The following is a 17,718-nucleotide window of genomic DNA, read 5'->3' as shown; positions in this document are numbered from 1 at the left end:
CAACATTTTCTTAAAACTCTTTTTGAGAGTTGATCTTCAAAGGTAGGTTTTTGATTGTACTCAGGTCATCTCTGTGAAGAAAGTCTGTGGGCAGTTATCTGTTGAAGGACAATCACATTCTTGGCAGGTGCATGTTTGTTTCTAGGAGTTGATTGCACTTCCAGAATAAGACAGCGGTTACCTGCTCCTGTAACACAGGGTTCCAGAGCCCTGCTTTACAGTGAGGGTCTTTTCCACTCGCTCTTTTGTCTCTGTCTTTATCATACCCATATATTTGCCAAATTAGCAAATTCAAATTTGAAAGGCTTTATGATTATTAAATATAATGTTTAAGTAATTCTGTGGCTTTTTTTTTTTTACCATTGACAACCTTTGAACTAAAGTCTGATTTGCACTAATAGAACACCACTTATAATAATTGTGCATGAATATATAGATCAGAAGGAAAACATAAAAAATAGTAACTATATCCTGAAAATATTGGACACAAAGCACCCCAGAGGGAAAGGTTAGTGTTGGGCAGAAAAAATATATTATGCTCATTTTGTTAAAGATGGCGCTGCCCACGTGGAAGACCGTTGCCCAGGTGATATTATTAGTTGCTGTTCTTGCTTGGAATGGGCGTGATTATGTTAATATGTGTTGGGGGAGGACTTTCGCACCAAAAGGTTTTAAAAGGAAGAGAGATTACGTTGTTCCGGGGGAAGAGTGATTATGTTCTAGGAGGAGCCCATGCTGTAGGAGAGCAGAGAAAGGCCACGTGGAGGAGAGGAGAAGCAGCAAAGATGGCAGAGTGCTGAAGGAAAAGCCAGTTTGTGCAGAGTTTGTGCAGGGAGAAGGAGATGGGGAACAGAGTGAATAAGACTGGTGAAGTAGAACCCTTTGATTCTAGGAAAACTCGGATAAGTCAGTGGCTTCAGGAGCCCTGAATAGGAGGGAAAGTATTTTCCCATTGTGTGTATTTCTTGCCCGCTGGTTGCAAACTAGGATTAAAGCTAATGGCCCACCAGTTCTTGGCTCCATTGTTTCATTACCATCTGTCCAAATCTAATGTGAACCTGCATGGGTCAGGCAGCTGTGTTGGTGGCCATGGCTACTGGCCATACAATTAGTTTCTGAGCAGCCAAAGTTATAAATTGGCATTTGTTTTTATTTTCTGTTTGTTTATTTTAAATTGGCATTTGTTTTTAAATGGGAACTTGAGGAGATGGAATATTAGGTTTTGTAACCTCACTGGGCAGTTGAGTGTATTTGACAATTCATTTCTTAGTCCAGCAGTTGTAATAGGAAAGGTTTCTTGGGTGAAGTGACATCTAGGTTGAGACCTGAAGCAGGAGAGTTGGGCTGAGAAGAAGTTTAAGCTGCTAAAATGTATGTATAAAAGGAAACAGAAATTAAGTAACTATGGCCAGAAGCACAAGACTGAGGGAAAGGAAACAAATGAGTTTCAAAAGCTGAGCCTGAAAGGAAGGCCGAGGCTGGACCCTGAAGGTCCTTGTGAGCAAGGCCAGGACACATCACCAGCTAAGAAGCGGCCTGGGGAAAAAATAAGAGAGATAATTGGGGAAAGGCGAGCTGACTGGATATTTGTCATTACAGAAATCTTGTTAACTTTGTTTGATATAACAATGGCATTAAGCATTTTTTAGAGAGAGCCTTTATCTCAAAGAGGCATACTGAAATAGTTACAGATGAAATGATATGATCTCTGGGCTTGCTTCCAAAAAAATCCAGGGTGGAGGAGAGATGAAAAAGATTTTCCATGATAACTGTACCTGATGAAGTTGTTCACTACGCTATTCTCTCTCCTTTCAATATAACATGTTTGAAAGTTTCTATTTTAAGTTTTTCTTTAGTCAAAATAAGCAATGGACTTTTGACCATAGGGAGCCACTTAAGGGCTTTAAATAAGTCAATAAAGCAGGAAATGGACTGGGAACAAAACCGGGGAGGAAGGATGTGCTGCATTAAACACCTGAAGAGTCCTGTTCCCACAGGGATGGTGGCGCTCCGTTTCTCCTTGCGCAAGAGTGTGCATGACTTTGTATCTTCTTAGTGAACCATTTTCTCTTAACACTTTCACTTTGTACTCTAGTAGTGCAAAATACTACTAGCAGTGCCTGGTATTCCTAGGACTGGATTGGCTTTCTTTTGTTAAAAAAATGTTAATGTATCTTTGTGGTGGATGGATCCAAATTGTTGTGGCTATTGATATGTGATTGGACTAACTGCTGCCCTCTGCTAGGAAGAGGAGTTGGTGAACTGAGCCAAGCTCAAGAGAGCAGAGGTCAGTAATAGGCGGCAGATTAAAATGGGTGATTGGGCCTGGGTGATTGTGAGGGGAGCAGAGCAGGGAGTCTGAAGCCAGGATGATAGCTGTGATTTTACTAACCCTGAGTAACTGGGTGGACGGTGGACAGTTTACAGAGGTAACAAACAGATCTGGAGGGAAATGACAGTTGTGGTTTGGGATGTGAGGTGTAAGCATTTACTTTTTCTGTTCTGGGGCCATGAGCCCTTCAGATGGAATTTATTCTTTTCTTTTAAAGATCTCCACTCCATCAATCCAGAATCCTTTTTGACATTCTTAAGATGTGCCCCTAAAGTGTAGCTATATGTTAACCAAAATGTCATTATTGACCTTGTTCAGTAAAAGCTTTGGGCCCCAGTCTCCTCATATATAGATATTTTAAAAGCAAAAAGAGCCCCCCCCCAAAAAAATAAACCCCCAGAAAACAAATAACTTCTCATTTTCTGGACTTACTTTATTTCAATTTTTTTAATGCTGGGTTGTTATTGTTGTTTTTAATAGCATACATATGTTTTAAAAAACAATTTCAAGTGATTTTTTATAGTCAAATACTATTATTTATGAAGGGTAATCAATGAAAATTAGATTTAATGGAAATAAGATTAAACATGGAATTACATCTTTTAGTTTGCTAATACTAATAAGATACGGAGTTTGTTTCCTGACTACCTCTTGGCATGATGTTCAGGTTTAGAAACAGTCCTCTTAATCATCCTGTATTGTTCTAGATCGGTTCCACTCTGTAGAAAACAGTTGTGGCTGTGGTTGACTCCCTACAATAGCCCACAGCTAAACCGAGCAGGGTAACTACTACACTGATTTTCTAGTCAATACTGAGTTCTGGGGCTTGGTGTTTTTAAAGGCTCTTTAAAAAATAAAGACTATTCTTAGTTTTAAAAATTTTGTTTTCAGTTTGATCTGTATACCCTAGACTTACAAAATTCCCAAATGATATATAATCAATCTTTTCTCCCTCCATTTTGTGTTCATTATTTGAATTTTCTTTTTTACTTTTATTTCTTTCAAGGCCTATATAACACCACACCTAAATTGTAACAAGCAGATAGGACTAACCTGCTGACGGTGCAAATTCTAGAACCTTCCTTCCCCTTAATTTTTTCAGTGTTAAAGCTGGCTCTCAGGAAGTCCCCCTACATCTCTCAGGCAGTACTGAGCTATTGCTTGAATTTGTGTTGTTGGCACACAGCACTAAGCATTCATATAATAACCAATAACCCATTGAATTTTACAACATATCCAACTTTCTAATTCTAGAGTTTAGACCTCTACAAGGAAGTTGTGTAGCTCCCTGTGATTTCCACAGCAGTACTGGCATTGAGTAAACTTCCTGTTCTAGGCGTCTGCCCCCTGCCGTGACCACGCTGTGTACTAACTGCAGGCGCCTGCTTAAATGTTTCTCAAGTCTTCGCTTTGACCTCCATGCTACAGCAAGATTATTTAACTCCTTTCTATAGAGTCTTGCTTAAATTGGGTAATTTCACTTAAATCTCCAAAAGGGTAATGTTCTTCTCTAATGCACTAGTAAACAGCAAGCAAAGTTTCAGGATACCACTTTAAACTACCCATTTAAGTAGCCTGTTTATACTATTCTATGCAAACTTTTTGAAATTGTATAAAACACACGCACAGTTTGGTCACCATGTGGTAGATGGAGAAATCAATAGTATCTTTTTAAATAACCTGAAGGACATGGAATAAAGGAGCTGTACTTATGAAAGTGGAGAATTATGAAATTATTTTTAAGGAATTATTTTTTGTCTACTCATTATTAGCATGTGTTTTTTTTTCCTGTAATAAGATACTATGCTTCCAAATCTAAAAACATTTCTGTTGTTGTCTACAAGGAAATACACTGTTGACTCTGATGATGATCTATTTGTTTACTTAGAAGGAAATCTCAACATCATTTAGAAAATGTGTGGTTTGGGGCGATAATGTTAAACTGTTATATCCAGCTTCTGCTTCTCTCTCTTAGACCAGATACTGTTCTTAGGAGAAAATATAAGCTCCAGTATCAGATATATATCTTTTAAAAATATTCAATGGGGTGTTTTTTTACGGTTACGGGAAACCTCCCACTTTAACAGGTAATCTGCACAGAGCCCTGCCCCAGAGTATCACGTGTAAAACCTGCGGGAACCAGTTTCTAGGTATATAAATCTTTGGGGTATATAGAGAAAGCCAGGAATGTAGAAGCGGATAATTATCACTGTTCAGCTGTTAGATTTAACCTTTCTGATAAAGCCTCCAGGGTGTTTATGCTAAACGAGTGCTTGCTGCCATTGTTTGACCATTAAACAGGAGGCAGGTCATGCCAGTTGTGTGGATTCTAGTGACCAAACACCTACCCTGCATGGTTTCTCCTTTTCTCATTAACAGAATTAACAGTTCACATTATTCAAAGTACAAATGTCTTTTACTCACCTGCGAACATAGATAAGCATTTAAACACAAAGATTAGCCTTCCACCCAACTGAATTCTCTGAGGCCATGGGCATATCCTACATCACTGGCAGTAAGTTCAGAAACGGTGGAAAGTAGGAAATTCCAGCCTACTTCTTTTCACTAAACACTGAAAACACTTACTAAAGGAAGAAACCAGCTGGCGTTCTCCTCACACCCACCCTCCAGAAGTCCTGTGAGCTCTCCCAGACCACCAGGAAGGCGGTGGGGAAAGGCACAGGGGCAAGCATTAACCAGCTTTGGGGAACAGAGTGTGATGTGTCTCTTAGGCTACCCCTTTATTCTAAGAATTTCTGATTATCCCAAAGGAAATTTAAAGGATTAGTTAAAATATCCCCTAACCTTTGACCTTGTTTGACAGCCCGCTTCTATCTTCAGGGTCTTGGTCTGTCTACCCACCTATCTGATCCATCTACTCTATCAATTTAATCATTTATCCTGTCTACCCTACTCATTTATTTGTTTACTTATTTTTAATGTTTTCATTGATTTAAGATAAAGAAAGAGAAAAAGGTGGGTGGGGGAGAGAAAGAGAGAGAGAAAGAAAGGCAGGTATCAATTCCTTGTGCCACTTAGTTGTTCCATCTAGTTGTGCACTCATTGATTGCTTCTGGTGAGGTGCCCTGACTGGGGATCGAACCCGTGTCCTCAGTGCACCACGACTATTTCTTATTTGCTGAGCCACCCAGCCAGGGCCTGCTCACTTGTCTATTTACTCTTTACTTCTGTTTATTTATTGTTAAATTCTTTTCCTGTGACTCCACCCCTCTTTAAGGATCATCTTCTCCCACTGGAGAGCTTCCTTCCATGAAGCCTGTGGCTGCACTTTTGTCTTTCCAAAATACAGTAGAATCAGCCTGACCTGTGGTGGCACAGTGGATAAAGCGTGGACTTAGAATGCTGAGGTCACTGGTTCAAAACCCTGGGCTTGCCTGGTCAAGGCACATACGGGAGTTGATGCTTCCTGTTCCTCCCTACTCTCTCTCTTTCTCTCTCTCTCTCTCCTCTCTAAAATGAATAAATAAATAGTCTTTAAAAAAAAATTAAAAAAATAAAATCGCCATAATTAAAAAAAAAGGAAGAAAAACAAAATACAGTAGAATCAGATGTGATCATTGGAATTCTGCTGCCACCGATAAAACGATTAACAGCTAGAAAAATAGAAGTGAGATTTTAAAAATCCCATGGTACATTTATCAAGTCAAATTTTAATGAAGGTATTCTATTGTATCAGACTTATATAGTTAAATCAGAAAGAGCTGATACTGGCGAGGACTGTTCCACCCTCTCTGTACGCTGCACTCTCCTACAAATATCCTTCCCTGGGAGATCCTCCCAGTCCCACAAGGCCTTGTTTTCAAATTTGCACAGCTAATATTTGCTCTGTGTAAACAAGCATTCATTTCAACAGGTACTAAATTGTCTATCTGTCCCAGTAGAGCCCAAGCTCTGCGTTGATCAGGAGTCCCTGATTCGACTTCCTGGTGCAGTGGGACACTCCTGCTTAACAGCAGGGCTGGCGGCCTCTTTGAGACTACTCTTGAGGTGGCTATGAGGAATTCTTACTGATACCGAGACCAATGGCCACTGGAGGAAAGACTCCACCAACACACAAGTTAGTTTCAAGAATTACACAGGCAGTTTATTACTCACAAATCCTTATGGTGTGCCTGGGTTCAGCTTCATGGGCCCGTCAGGGTGCTTCTCTCGGTGTGTTCTTGGTCAGAGCGGCGTGGAGACAGTCAGCGTGGGAATCTGGGCGACTTCTGCAGCAGGGGGAACCCTCGGCTTTAGTACCTTTTCTGGCCTACGCCTTCTAATAAATGTGAATCTACAGGATTATCACCTCAAACCACCTTTTGGGGAGTTCCTAACAGGGAGCCCTTTTTTATGTAAATCTATAGAACTGTCATATCAAGCCACCTCTTATCTATATGTAACTTCACACACACTAGATCCCACCCAGAGGGTGTATCCTTGTTCACTTGCCCCAATGGCTTTTTTTTTTTTTTTTTTATGTATTTTTCTGAAGCTGGAAACGGGGAGAGACTGTCAGACTCCCGCATGCTCCCGACCGGGATCCACCCAGCACGCCCACCAGGGGGCGATGCTCTGCCCCTCCAGGGCGTCACTCTGCCGTGACCAGAGCCACTCTAGCGCCTGGGACAGAGGCCAAGGAGCCATCCCCAGCACCCGGGCCATCTCTGCTCCAATGGAGCCTTGGCTGCGGAAGGGGAAGAGAGAGACAGAGAGGAAGGAGGGGGTGGGGGTGGAGAAGCAAATAGGCGCTTCTCCTATGTGCCCTGGCTGGGAATCGAACCCAGGTCCCCCGCACACCAGGCCGACGCTCTACCGCTGAGCCCACCGGCCAGGGCTCCCAATGGCTTTTAATATGAGGTCTACCAGAAAGTTCTGTCCGTTTCTATCACAAGTTTCGACACGTAAGTACATGTTTATTTGGCGCATGTGTGCCTCTCTATTTTTATCACTTAATGTATACATACTGACATAGCAAATTAAAACAAAGTTGATTCAGGTTAGTCTTATGTGTGAAGCCATAGTGTACCCATGGCTACTGATAAAGTTCATTTACGCCACTGTAATTTTTACGAATTTCAACAAGGAAGAAATGCTACAGAAGCATGTCTGTCGCATCCACCATATTTCCCAGACTTAGCACCCTCCGACTATCACTTGTTTTTGTTCTTACAAAATTTTTTGAAGGGCAAAAAATTCAAAAATGAAGAAGATATCAAACAAGCACTGGTTCAATTTTTCGCATCAAAAGATAAAACATTTTTCAAAAATGGGATATACAAATTGCCCTAATGCTGGCAAGAAATCATTAATAATAATGGCAATTATATTATTTAATAAAGTTTATTGACAGTAAGAAAAATTTGTATTTTGTTTTATTCCAAAAATGGACAGAACTTTTGGTAGACCTTATATTGTATCCTTACTTATTTCTATCTTCTATATTTTTCTATATTTCTATATATTTAATTATTATAACATTATATTACTGTAACACTACCTCACCTGGTAAAGAGAGAGGTATTTTTTTTTTTAGTGAGACGAAAGACAGACCATTTTTTTTTTTCCTTTTAATCCAACTCATAGTAAATTTTGATGAGTTCTATTAGAAAACCTATCTGTTTTTTGTCACTTTATATTATTTAGTTACAAGTTTATTTTTGGAACAGTTTACACAAATTTTGTTAAACAGTTTGCTTTTCATTGGCTGGTTCTTAGTCTTGTCTGTAGAAAACTTAAAAATGTGTGTTATTTCAGAACCAATGCTAAAGTAGCGCTCAGCTGGTAAGTACAACACTTCCAAGGGATAAGTGAGCCTGGATGATGATAGGGTATGGGACATCCCTTGATTTTCTAATTCTTTAGAAGCAACTTATCTTCATGGGCTCTATCTTCCTTTTAACAGCTTAAGTGAATTATAACTTACTATCAAACAAATTTGTTAAAAGGGTGCAATGAAATGATTTTTAGTAAATTTACAGAATTGTGTAGCCATTGTCACTATCTAACTTTAGAACATTTCCATAACCCTGAGAAGAAACTTCAGCTCATTTGCTCTTCATTCCCACCTGTCGTCCCAGCCAATCACTACTGATAGGTGTCTCTTTAATAACACCTGGAAACAGAACTAATGTTGCCCAACCTCCCTTCAAATGGGATAGTAAGGGAGTACTAGAAATCAAAAGGTCTGTCCTCGGATGTGAGGGCAATCTGGCTGCGACATCTGTCACCCCATTGATCTCCAGGGTTGATTCGGCTGATCTGGCTGGCTAGGCGTGTGTCCCCTTCCTCCCTCACCGCTCCATGTGCATCCCTCCCGAAGCTGTGCACTCGGTCGGGTCGAAGAGGACGACCTTCCCCTCTAGAGGAGAGGACCGTTCTTCGGTCAAGGGTATACAAGTAGCTGCGCTCCCCTGCTAGAACCTCCAAAAGGTCTGCCCTCTACCCAAGCATATTTCTCCCAGAGCTCAGAAGGGCAGGCTGATTTTTCAATTCTATCTTTTACATTAAAAAATGTTTTTCCCCAATCTATTCTTAGAACAGTGTCACCAAGCTACCTTACAAGCTTGCTCATTTCCCTAATTTAAATCTCTCCTACCTGTGCCGGTGTGGGACCTAGTGGCAGTACAAAACCCTAGTCTAAAGGACTCTTTCCCATGTTACTTAGGTTGGAAAAGTATTTCACAAATGTACATTATAATTGTTTAGTAAGCAGTGGATCTTCTTTTTAGTTTTTAAAAACTTTGTGGTAAAAATATTTAACAAATTTTGTGGGTGCTTCTGCAGTAAAATCCCATGACTAGTAAGACAGGCACTCTTGTATCCCTAAGTTTGTTAGTACTTAATGATTTTAGGTGGAAAGATTCTTATAAACAAGTTAATGTCTAAGAATGTTAATAAGGAAAAGCTAAGATGTCTTGGTCTCAGAAGAAAAACTTTATGGGCATAAAATTTCTTAGTTAAACTGGATTCTGTTAACATAAAGATGATATACCTATATTATAAATTTAATATAGTGGTTTATTAGTAACAGTTACTATATTTAAGTGGCACAGTATTATAAATTTAATATAGTGGTTTATTAGTAACAGTTACTATATTTAAGTGGCACAGTATTATAAATTTAATATAGTGGTTTATTAGTAACAGTTACTATATTTAAGTGGCACAGTATTATAAATTTAATATAGTGGTTTATTAGTAACAGTTACTATATTTAAGGGGCACATATGAGTAACAGGGAAATACTTACCAGACTTCTTTTCCCCTCCCTCCACAAGAGGGTTGAATTATATATTAATTATTTTTCTTAGTATATGTTAATTTTTGCAAAATTACAAAGATTAAAAAATGCCTGTAATGGAATTTCCTGTGTATTTATGTATTTCTTTGGGAAAATAATAAGGTTATAATGGGTTGTCTTCATCTTTTTCACTCCCTATGTGGTTGACCTCTCACATGTAATGAATGGCCCTGGTGGAACAGGCGCCCCGGAGGTTGGATTTCTGGATCAGGTCTTGGCTCTGCCACTTCCGACCTGTCTGATCTTGAGCATCTCACTTTATCTCAATTTCTTCAAATATTTCTAGGGTTGGTATGAGGATTAATTAGATAATATACAAAGCACACAGTAAGGACACATAAGTAACATTTACTAATAGCACATGAGTAACATTTACTGAGAACGGTCACTTTGAGGCTACTCTACAGCTTGGTTTTCTTGTTTTGTTTTGGTTTGGTTTTTTTAATTTATTCATTTTAGAGAGGAGAGAGAGAGAGAGAGAGGAGAGAAGAGACAGAGAGAGAGAAGGGGAGGAGGAGCTGGAAGCATCAATTCCCATATGTGCCTTGACCAGGCAAGCCCAGGGTTTCGAACTGGCGACCTCAGCATTTCCAGGTCGACGCTTTATCCACTGCGCCACCACAGGTCAGGCCAGCTTGTTTTTTTTTTAATGGCTTTATGGTGACAACTCAGTTTTTTAAGGTCTCAGAGCTTTTGTGTCTGTCAGTAAGCTCATCAGCTATCTGTTTTTATTGATATTCAGTGCAATCAATTCTGTTCCAAGGCCTAGTTTTTCTTAAACCTTTAAGCTCAATGCATAAATCTTTTATTTATTATTTCAAAGTGTAAATGTTAGAAACACATTTTCTTTGATCATTGTTTAACTTGTCTTTAACAGATTACCTAAACAGATTATATTACAACCCATATGTAAACTTAAGTGTTTCCTTAATTTTTAAACCATATTTACACATTTAGTACATAATATTCTTAACCACTTCAAATTTGTAGTCTGGCCAACATACCAATCTAGCAGCAAAGAGTTTCTGAGCCCTTCAACTAGAACTCATGACTGTGCTATCAGAGAGCCTTAGGTCAGAACTGCTGTGGGAGACATGTCATGCGAGTCACACTTGAACCTATTCTTATAGCTTTAAATATGTCACATGGCCCCTTTTCCTTTCTTTAAACCATAACCTCTGATAGAAATTACTTAGGTTTTATATCTAGTAAGATCTAAATTTCTACTTAATTTGATACTGTACCCTTCTTATGTGTTATGTAATTGTCTCAGTTTTATAGTAATTGTATCAAAACACAATATTTTACAATATTAAGATAATCATAATTTAATTAATACTCTGTCCTTGGATATTATTCTATTTTAAATTTTCAAACATGCTTGCAGAAATATTTTTTGTGCATCCTTATTTCCTTTGGGTAACTCACAAAATAGAGTTAACTGGGTGCCATTACCCCACTATTAGTTATGTAACGTAGTCTAATACCTACTGGTGCAAACCTTCAACTAATGCTCCCATCTGCTTCCTGCTGAAGCTGTGAATCATTTTGTCAAGTTAAGGAATTGAACCTATTGGGATTATTAAGAAAATATGACTAATGTATTAATATGGTAATATCAACCCTTTATGGTATAATGGAGGTAATAAAAATAAAATGTAGTAACAAAATGATGTTTTCTTGTAATTTGACCCAAATAAAAGCTCCTAATGGTCTCTTAGGGGTGAAAAGAGGGCAGCAGTTGTCTTTTTTTCACTGGATATTAGGACATAATATTACATGGTTAAAATTGTGATGTTGGCATCGAAAGAACGTAGCTATATATACTCTGTTTCTATTATTGAAACTTTTCCATAATTTGTGTGGATTTGGATTTTATCAAATGCCTTTTGACTTCATGCAAGATGGTCATATCTTTTCTTTTTACATATATTTGTATTTTATTACAATCATTTATTAATTTGAAACCTCCTTTCCATTTCTGGAATAAATCATACCTAGTTCTAAAAATAATACTAACAAAACCATATCCGTGTACTAAAAGTTTCAGAGTTTTGCATTTGCCTTCAAAAGGAAGATCAGCCTGTAGAAATCTTCAACTCTTTAACCATTGTCCAGGTTACTCAGTGAGAGGACTTGGAAAGCTCTGTGTACGCATTGTGCTCTGACATAGCGCCCTAAACAAGTGAGCTAAGGGCATTGCCATCCATGGAGAGGAACTGTTGTGGCTTTTCTCACTTCCCCAGATATTTACTGGCACGGAAAGATTGCCATAGGGATGAGTATGTTGTAACCATCATCTTGATGACAAACATTGTGGCCCAACTTTGGTTGACACATTGTGCTTTGTATATTTAATCTTCTTAATGAAATCCCAAGGAAAATATCGATCCATCTGCTAATGACGACAAATGGGCTTTGCACTCGCAGAGAGCTCTTACTCCCAGGAGCACAAAGCTCTTCTTGATTAATTATTTCAGTCATCCTCACAGTTGTGCCATGAGGTGAGTGGATGAGCACTTTTTCTTTAAAAAAAAAAAAAAGGTGCCCTGCTGTGTAGCTTGGTTGGTTAGAGTGTCATCCTAAAATACTGAGGTTGCGGGTTCTATCCCTAGTCAGGGCACATACAGAAATAGAGATGCTTCTGTCTGTTCTTCTGTTCTACATTCCGTGTTCTAGAACTGGGTTGCTACCTTAGGAAGACCATCCGGATGTCAGTTGGTGGACGTGGGTATTAAAGTGGAGTAGTGAGGTCAGAGGAGACTGAGATGGTAGTTTGGCAGGATGCTATAAGTGGTACAGCCTAGAGTTGGTACAAAGAGAGAGGTAAGGGCTGGGTTAGTGCTTTGGTAGCTCTGTTGGAAATAGTAGTCCATGGTGTTGAAGGCTTCTTTATGACACGGTCTTACCCAGGTACCTCTTCCGTATACTTACTCCTCCCACAGCATTGGGCCAGGTCACGACAGAGATTCTGTGAACCCCGTTTTACAGAGAGGAACACTGCTTTCTCATCCTACCCTAATGGACTAGTAGCTGGGGGTCGAGAGAAAGTGAGATGTCGGAAATTTTTATCAATGTCCCTCAGCTGGTCTCCATCCTTCTGTGACCCCATTTCTCTGCGGGGCTATCTTTCCTCTTGCTTTGCTGCCTCAGAAATGGACAGCGCCTCACTTTGGACACATCTTGTCAGGGCACAGGGACACAAGCAAAGCTGTTTTTAATCTAGTGGTCACCCTACCCTCCTTTTACAACATGCCGTTCTGGCTTCTCGGACGGTTTGGACATTGCAGTTCTGTCTCTTCAGACTGTGCCCTCTCTGATGAATGTTTCAGGTCGGTGTCATTTTGTTGGGGGTTTTTTTTTTAACGCCTGGTAATTGCCCCCGCATACCATCCCTGGGGCATTTAGGTGCACGGTAAACACTTGTGGTCACTCTCTGTGCCACCCACAGCTGTCAACAAATAGTGCCTGTACATATTAACTGTGTCATTTTAACAACTTTCTTTTTCTTTCATTAAATAAAGGCTTAACTGTCACCGCTTGGAGTTTTTCTCCCTCATTTCCCCCCTGAAGTTACCCTGAAAGAGAGGCCTTTAAAAGTGCAAAGCGTTATGCTGCAACTGTGCAGTGTACTCAGGCTGGGGACTAATTACAAGGTCTGAAAACCTCTTTAGGTGGCTGGGTTCTGTAGGACGACTAAAATACTGCTTTCCTAAATTGAGAACAGCCGGGGCCGCGTTGCTCACGAGTATAAAGAGCTGGTGCCGGTGCTGCGTATGCGGAGAAGTCTTTGCTCTTTGGGGACCTGTGGAGCCTCAGATAAAGGCACCCTTTCCTCCCCAAGGTCGTGGTGGGTAAGTGCCCCAACTGATGCTCTGGGTGCTTCTTTCTGTTGTGTTTCCAGAAACTGCAGTGGCTGCATCAGAATGTTACTAATTGACCATGTCAGTTACAGTAAATTACTTTATCCTTGAAGAAACAAGTAGAGTTTGCTACTGCAATGAGACAGAGCTAAGGCTTTGTGTATCTAAGGCTTTGTGTTATTTTGAAGGTTGTCAACTCTCCCTGTGTATGGTGTGCATCTCTGAATAATAAAAGGATAAACTGAGACAGTGCTATTTAGTTCTTGAATATGTTCTGAAGGGTGGTCACCTTAAAAGATTCCAAAAGTTGACTGTTTTGATAAATGCAGAGGGTAACAATAACTCCATGCATGTCATCAACTCATCACAGTTTTCTATCCTTTAAGGTTCATAGAAAAGATGTGGCCTTCGGAAGGAATGATGTTATCTGGGAAGGGTCTAGCTTATTATGACTTCATGGTTAGCAACAGTTAATAGTGTCTGATGAAGCGTTTACAGTGTTGGGGCCTGACTTCTACTTAAAGAAATTTAAAAGGAATTGATTATTAAAAACGTTCCTCTTGATACTAACATCAGCTCAAAAAGAGAAGAATTCCAAGATAAAACAATTCCATATTTTCTAAATAAACTCATCTCAGCAGCATTAACTGTGTTCTGACAATATATTTATAAAGCAAATGGCTTTGGTATTTGTTTCCTTATTTTGATAATGTTTTGTTGTGGATGGTTGGCAGTTGGACTGGCACAAGTTGTGAAGCTAGTTTTGTTTTGTTCTTACAGGTGGGATAGGAAGATCTTTCGGGAAAAGACCATCAGCTTGCGTTCCTGGAGGCAGTAAGCGTTACAGCGGAGAGCCGCATGGGAGGAGAAGGAACCAGGTGGCTCCTTCCCACGTTTCGGACCAGGAAACAGAATCAATTGAAGAGTCCATGTTGATCTTGGAAATAAAAGGATTAAAAACTGTTTCTACAAAAAACTTTGCCACCTTCTTTTTAATCTGAAGAGTAGGGAACAATGGATATCATAGAGACAGCAAAACTTGAAGAACATATGGAAAATCAAACCAATGATCCAGCAAACCAGTACACAAGACCAGCTGAACCTGTTGAAGAAGAAAACAAAAATGGCGGTGGTAAACCCAAGAGCTTGTCCAATGGGTTGCGAAAGGGCACCAAAAAGTACCCAGACTATATCCAAATTGCTATGCCCACTGACTCGAGGAACAAGTTTCCCCTAGAATGGTGGAAAACGGGCATCGCTTTTGTGTATGCTCTTTTCAACCTCGTCTTGACTACCGTCATGATCACAGTGGTACACGAGAGGGTCCCTCCCAAGGAGCTCAGCCCTCCACTCCCAGACAAGTTTTTTGATTACATTGATCGGGTGACATGGGCATTTTCTGTATCAGAAATAAATGGGATTATATTAGTTGGATTGTGGATCACCCAGTGGCTGTTTCTGAGATACAAGTAAGTGGATCTAACTTGTTTTGGGGGATTTGCCATTAGTTTGTATTTAAGTGAGTAAATGTGTACTTGAAATTATCTTTCTTGGTATTAGCTCATAAATTAAGTCTTATTGAGGCATTCAATGAAAGGAAGCAATAGAAAGACCTACCACATTGGATAAATCCAGTCACTATTCAAATATGCATTTATTGAGCAATTCTGGTGGGTGATTCAGAGTTTCTGAATTTAAGGTGCAGTTAGTTCCGATTTCAAGCAGCTTGGTGCGATGGTATTCCTATGATAAATCAGGAGTCCTGGAGAGTAATAATGTTCACTTCATCACGCTGGTGTTATTTCAGGCTCTTGACAGGTGGGGAAATGGGTAGGCTGGGGAGCTTTTTTCTCCTTACAGTGTGATGACTGTATTAGTCTGTAGACGTTAGCATGCTTTGAGGTTTGCTTCTATTCAGGAGTTCTCAAATTTTACATTACTTTTCCTTTTGCCTATTGGCAAATCAGTCACAAGAATCTGTTTAAGAAACTGAGTTTAGAAATAGGTCTGTGTGGTTTTGGCTTTAGGTTTCTAAAGTAAACGTACTGTCTGGTTTCTCCAGGGCATCACAAAGGAGCTCTTAGTTCGCTGGTTTCAGTCTCCCTGTTTGGAAATAGCAGGAATCAGGAAGTGTGAGGCCAGGTACTTTTGCTTTGAAGACTCTTAAAAATAGGACGTAGCTCTGAAGTGGTTTTTTTTGCTTTTCTATTAATTCTGTAAAAAATAGAGCCCCTTTGTTTCCTTCTCATATCATTCAGGTGTTTGTTCTCCACTAAGATTCTGGTAATTAAATCACTAAAATAGAAGTTTGAGTAAAACACTGGCCACAGACTGAGGCTTTTGAAAGTGTAATGTAGACTGACTTAGTTGATACAATTCAAAAATTCAGAGTTCACCAGGCTTTCAATATTAACGCTGCAAGATTATTTTTAGAAGAAGGAATTTATGCTATATTGTTCTTTCAGTTGGTTATTGCTTTGAAATTAGAAGAATTCAATTTATCTTTGCTAAAAAGTCCCCTCCATGCAAGTTTGCAGTTTTGAAAACTTATTCTACAAACATTCCTAAGCATTTTCCTTAAAGTATCTCTCTTAATATATTTCTTTAATATGGGTGAGTAAATAGCTATCAGTTTTTCTTTTACTTAGTAAAACTTTTTGCTGCTGAAGTTCTCAGTGATGGCATACTTTTACTAAAAGTAAACTATATATTTGTTGAATATTAGCGTTTTTCTTTTTAATATCTAGAATTGATTCTGAATATAAAGAGGGACTGCTTGGGCCAAAGATGTTTGCTTTTTCATCTAATTTAGAGCCAAGTTTTATTCATGTATGTGTGGAAAGAGAAAATTTTCAACTTTCAACCTGAAGTACAATCTCAGTTTGTTTGAATTCTCGCCTGAGAGTTGATGACTGCCTCGCCATTACTACTTTAGATTTTGCCATTTCAAAACTTGTGGTCACATGCCAGTCCATATATTTCAGTGATATCTACTGTTTTGGTCACAATCCATCATCAAAAACTTGTTGGTAAAAAAACAAAAACAAAAAAACTTGTTGGTAAAATCACATTAATTTCCCTTTTCACTTTTGAGACAGAATTAGAGCTTATATTGTAGTAACTAGCGCAGTAGATTTATAACCTGTTTTGAAGACCCCAGCTGAATAGGGCATCTCTCTCTCTGTCTCTCAAAAGCACCTTCAAAGCTATTGGGAAAAGTCAGTAGTAGCTTTTTTTTTTTTTTTTTTTTGCAAGATAAAGGAAGGAAGAGAAATGAGAAGCATCAACTCATAATTGTGTCACTTGTGTTGTTCATTGATTGCTTCTCATACATGCCCTGAGCAGGGGGCTCAAGCCGAGCCAGTGACCTTGTGCTCAAGCCAGTGACCATGAGATCATGTCAACGATCCCTCACTTAAGCCCGATGAGCCCATGTTCAAGCTGGCAGCCTTCGGGTTTTGAACCAGAGACCTCAGCGTCCCATGTCGCCACGCTATCCACTGTGCCACCAGCAGTCAGGCAGTAGTACCTCTTGTTCTAAAGAAGGCTGCAGAGTACATGTTTCACCTTCTTAGTTAATTTTCTGTACAGTGGAACTCAGAATACTGGAATGAATATAATTCCTGTTTATTACTTTGTCTTGTCTAACACGTGGAGCACAATTCAGAACTCTTTGGGGGCCTGGGGTTGAATCAGAAGGTGAGTTGTTTTTCACTTCTCCAAATGGAGAGACTCAGCACTGTTTATGAGCCGTTCCTTTTCGGTGCTAGAAAAGGCAGAGCCTGAACCACAGGCCTTTGAAAGAAGAGCCTTGCAATAAATACATACTTTCATCAGCTAGTAGAGGTGGCATGTCTCTCTACTTTGACCCCAGAAACCCTGGAATATTCTTTTTTTTTTTTTTCTTTTTTTTTTTTCTGAAGCTGGAAACGGGGAGAGACAGTCAGACAGACTCCCGCATGCGCCCGACCGGGATCCACCCGGCACGCCCACCATGGGGCAACGCTCTGCCCACCAGGGGGCGATGCTCTGCCCATCCTGGGCGTCGCCATGTTGCGACCAGAGCCACTCTAGCGCCTGAGGAAGAGGCCACAGAGCCATCCCCAGCGCCCGGGCCATCTTTGCTCTAATGGAGCCTTGACTGCGGGAGGAGAAGAGAGAGACAGAGAGGAAAGCGCGGCGGAGGGGTGGAGAAGCAAATGGGCGCTTCTCCTGTGTGC

At 39.8% G+C, this 17,718-nt stretch overlaps 1 protein-coding gene across 3 annotated transcripts in view; it reads left to right on the top strand.

Moving 5' to 3' along the window:
* SGMS2 (sphingomyelin synthase 2) overlaps positions 1 to 17,718 on the top strand; it is a 91,513-nt gene that overhangs the window by 55,404 nt on the left and 18,391 nt on the right. For all 3 annotated transcript variants that reach the window (XM_066232945.1, XM_066232944.1, XM_066232947.1), the window contains one exon: positions 14,279 to 14,967. In XM_066232945.1, the coding sequence (XP_066089042.1) occupies positions 14,513 to 14,967 (455 nt within the window). In that variant the 5' untranslated portion in view covers positions 14,279 to 14,512. The remainder of the gene's footprint in view (positions 1 to 14,278; positions 14,968 to 17,718) is intronic.

Source organism: Saccopteryx bilineata, chromosome 5, assembly GCF_036850765.1.
Source record: "Saccopteryx bilineata isolate mSacBil1 chromosome 5, mSacBil1_pri_phased_curated, whole genome shotgun sequence".
NCBI lineage: Eukaryota > Metazoa > Chordata > Mammalia > Chiroptera > Emballonuridae > Saccopteryx > Saccopteryx bilineata.
Note: the sequence above shows the minus strand (reverse complement) of the source record. Positions and strands in the feature narration are given on the sequence as shown.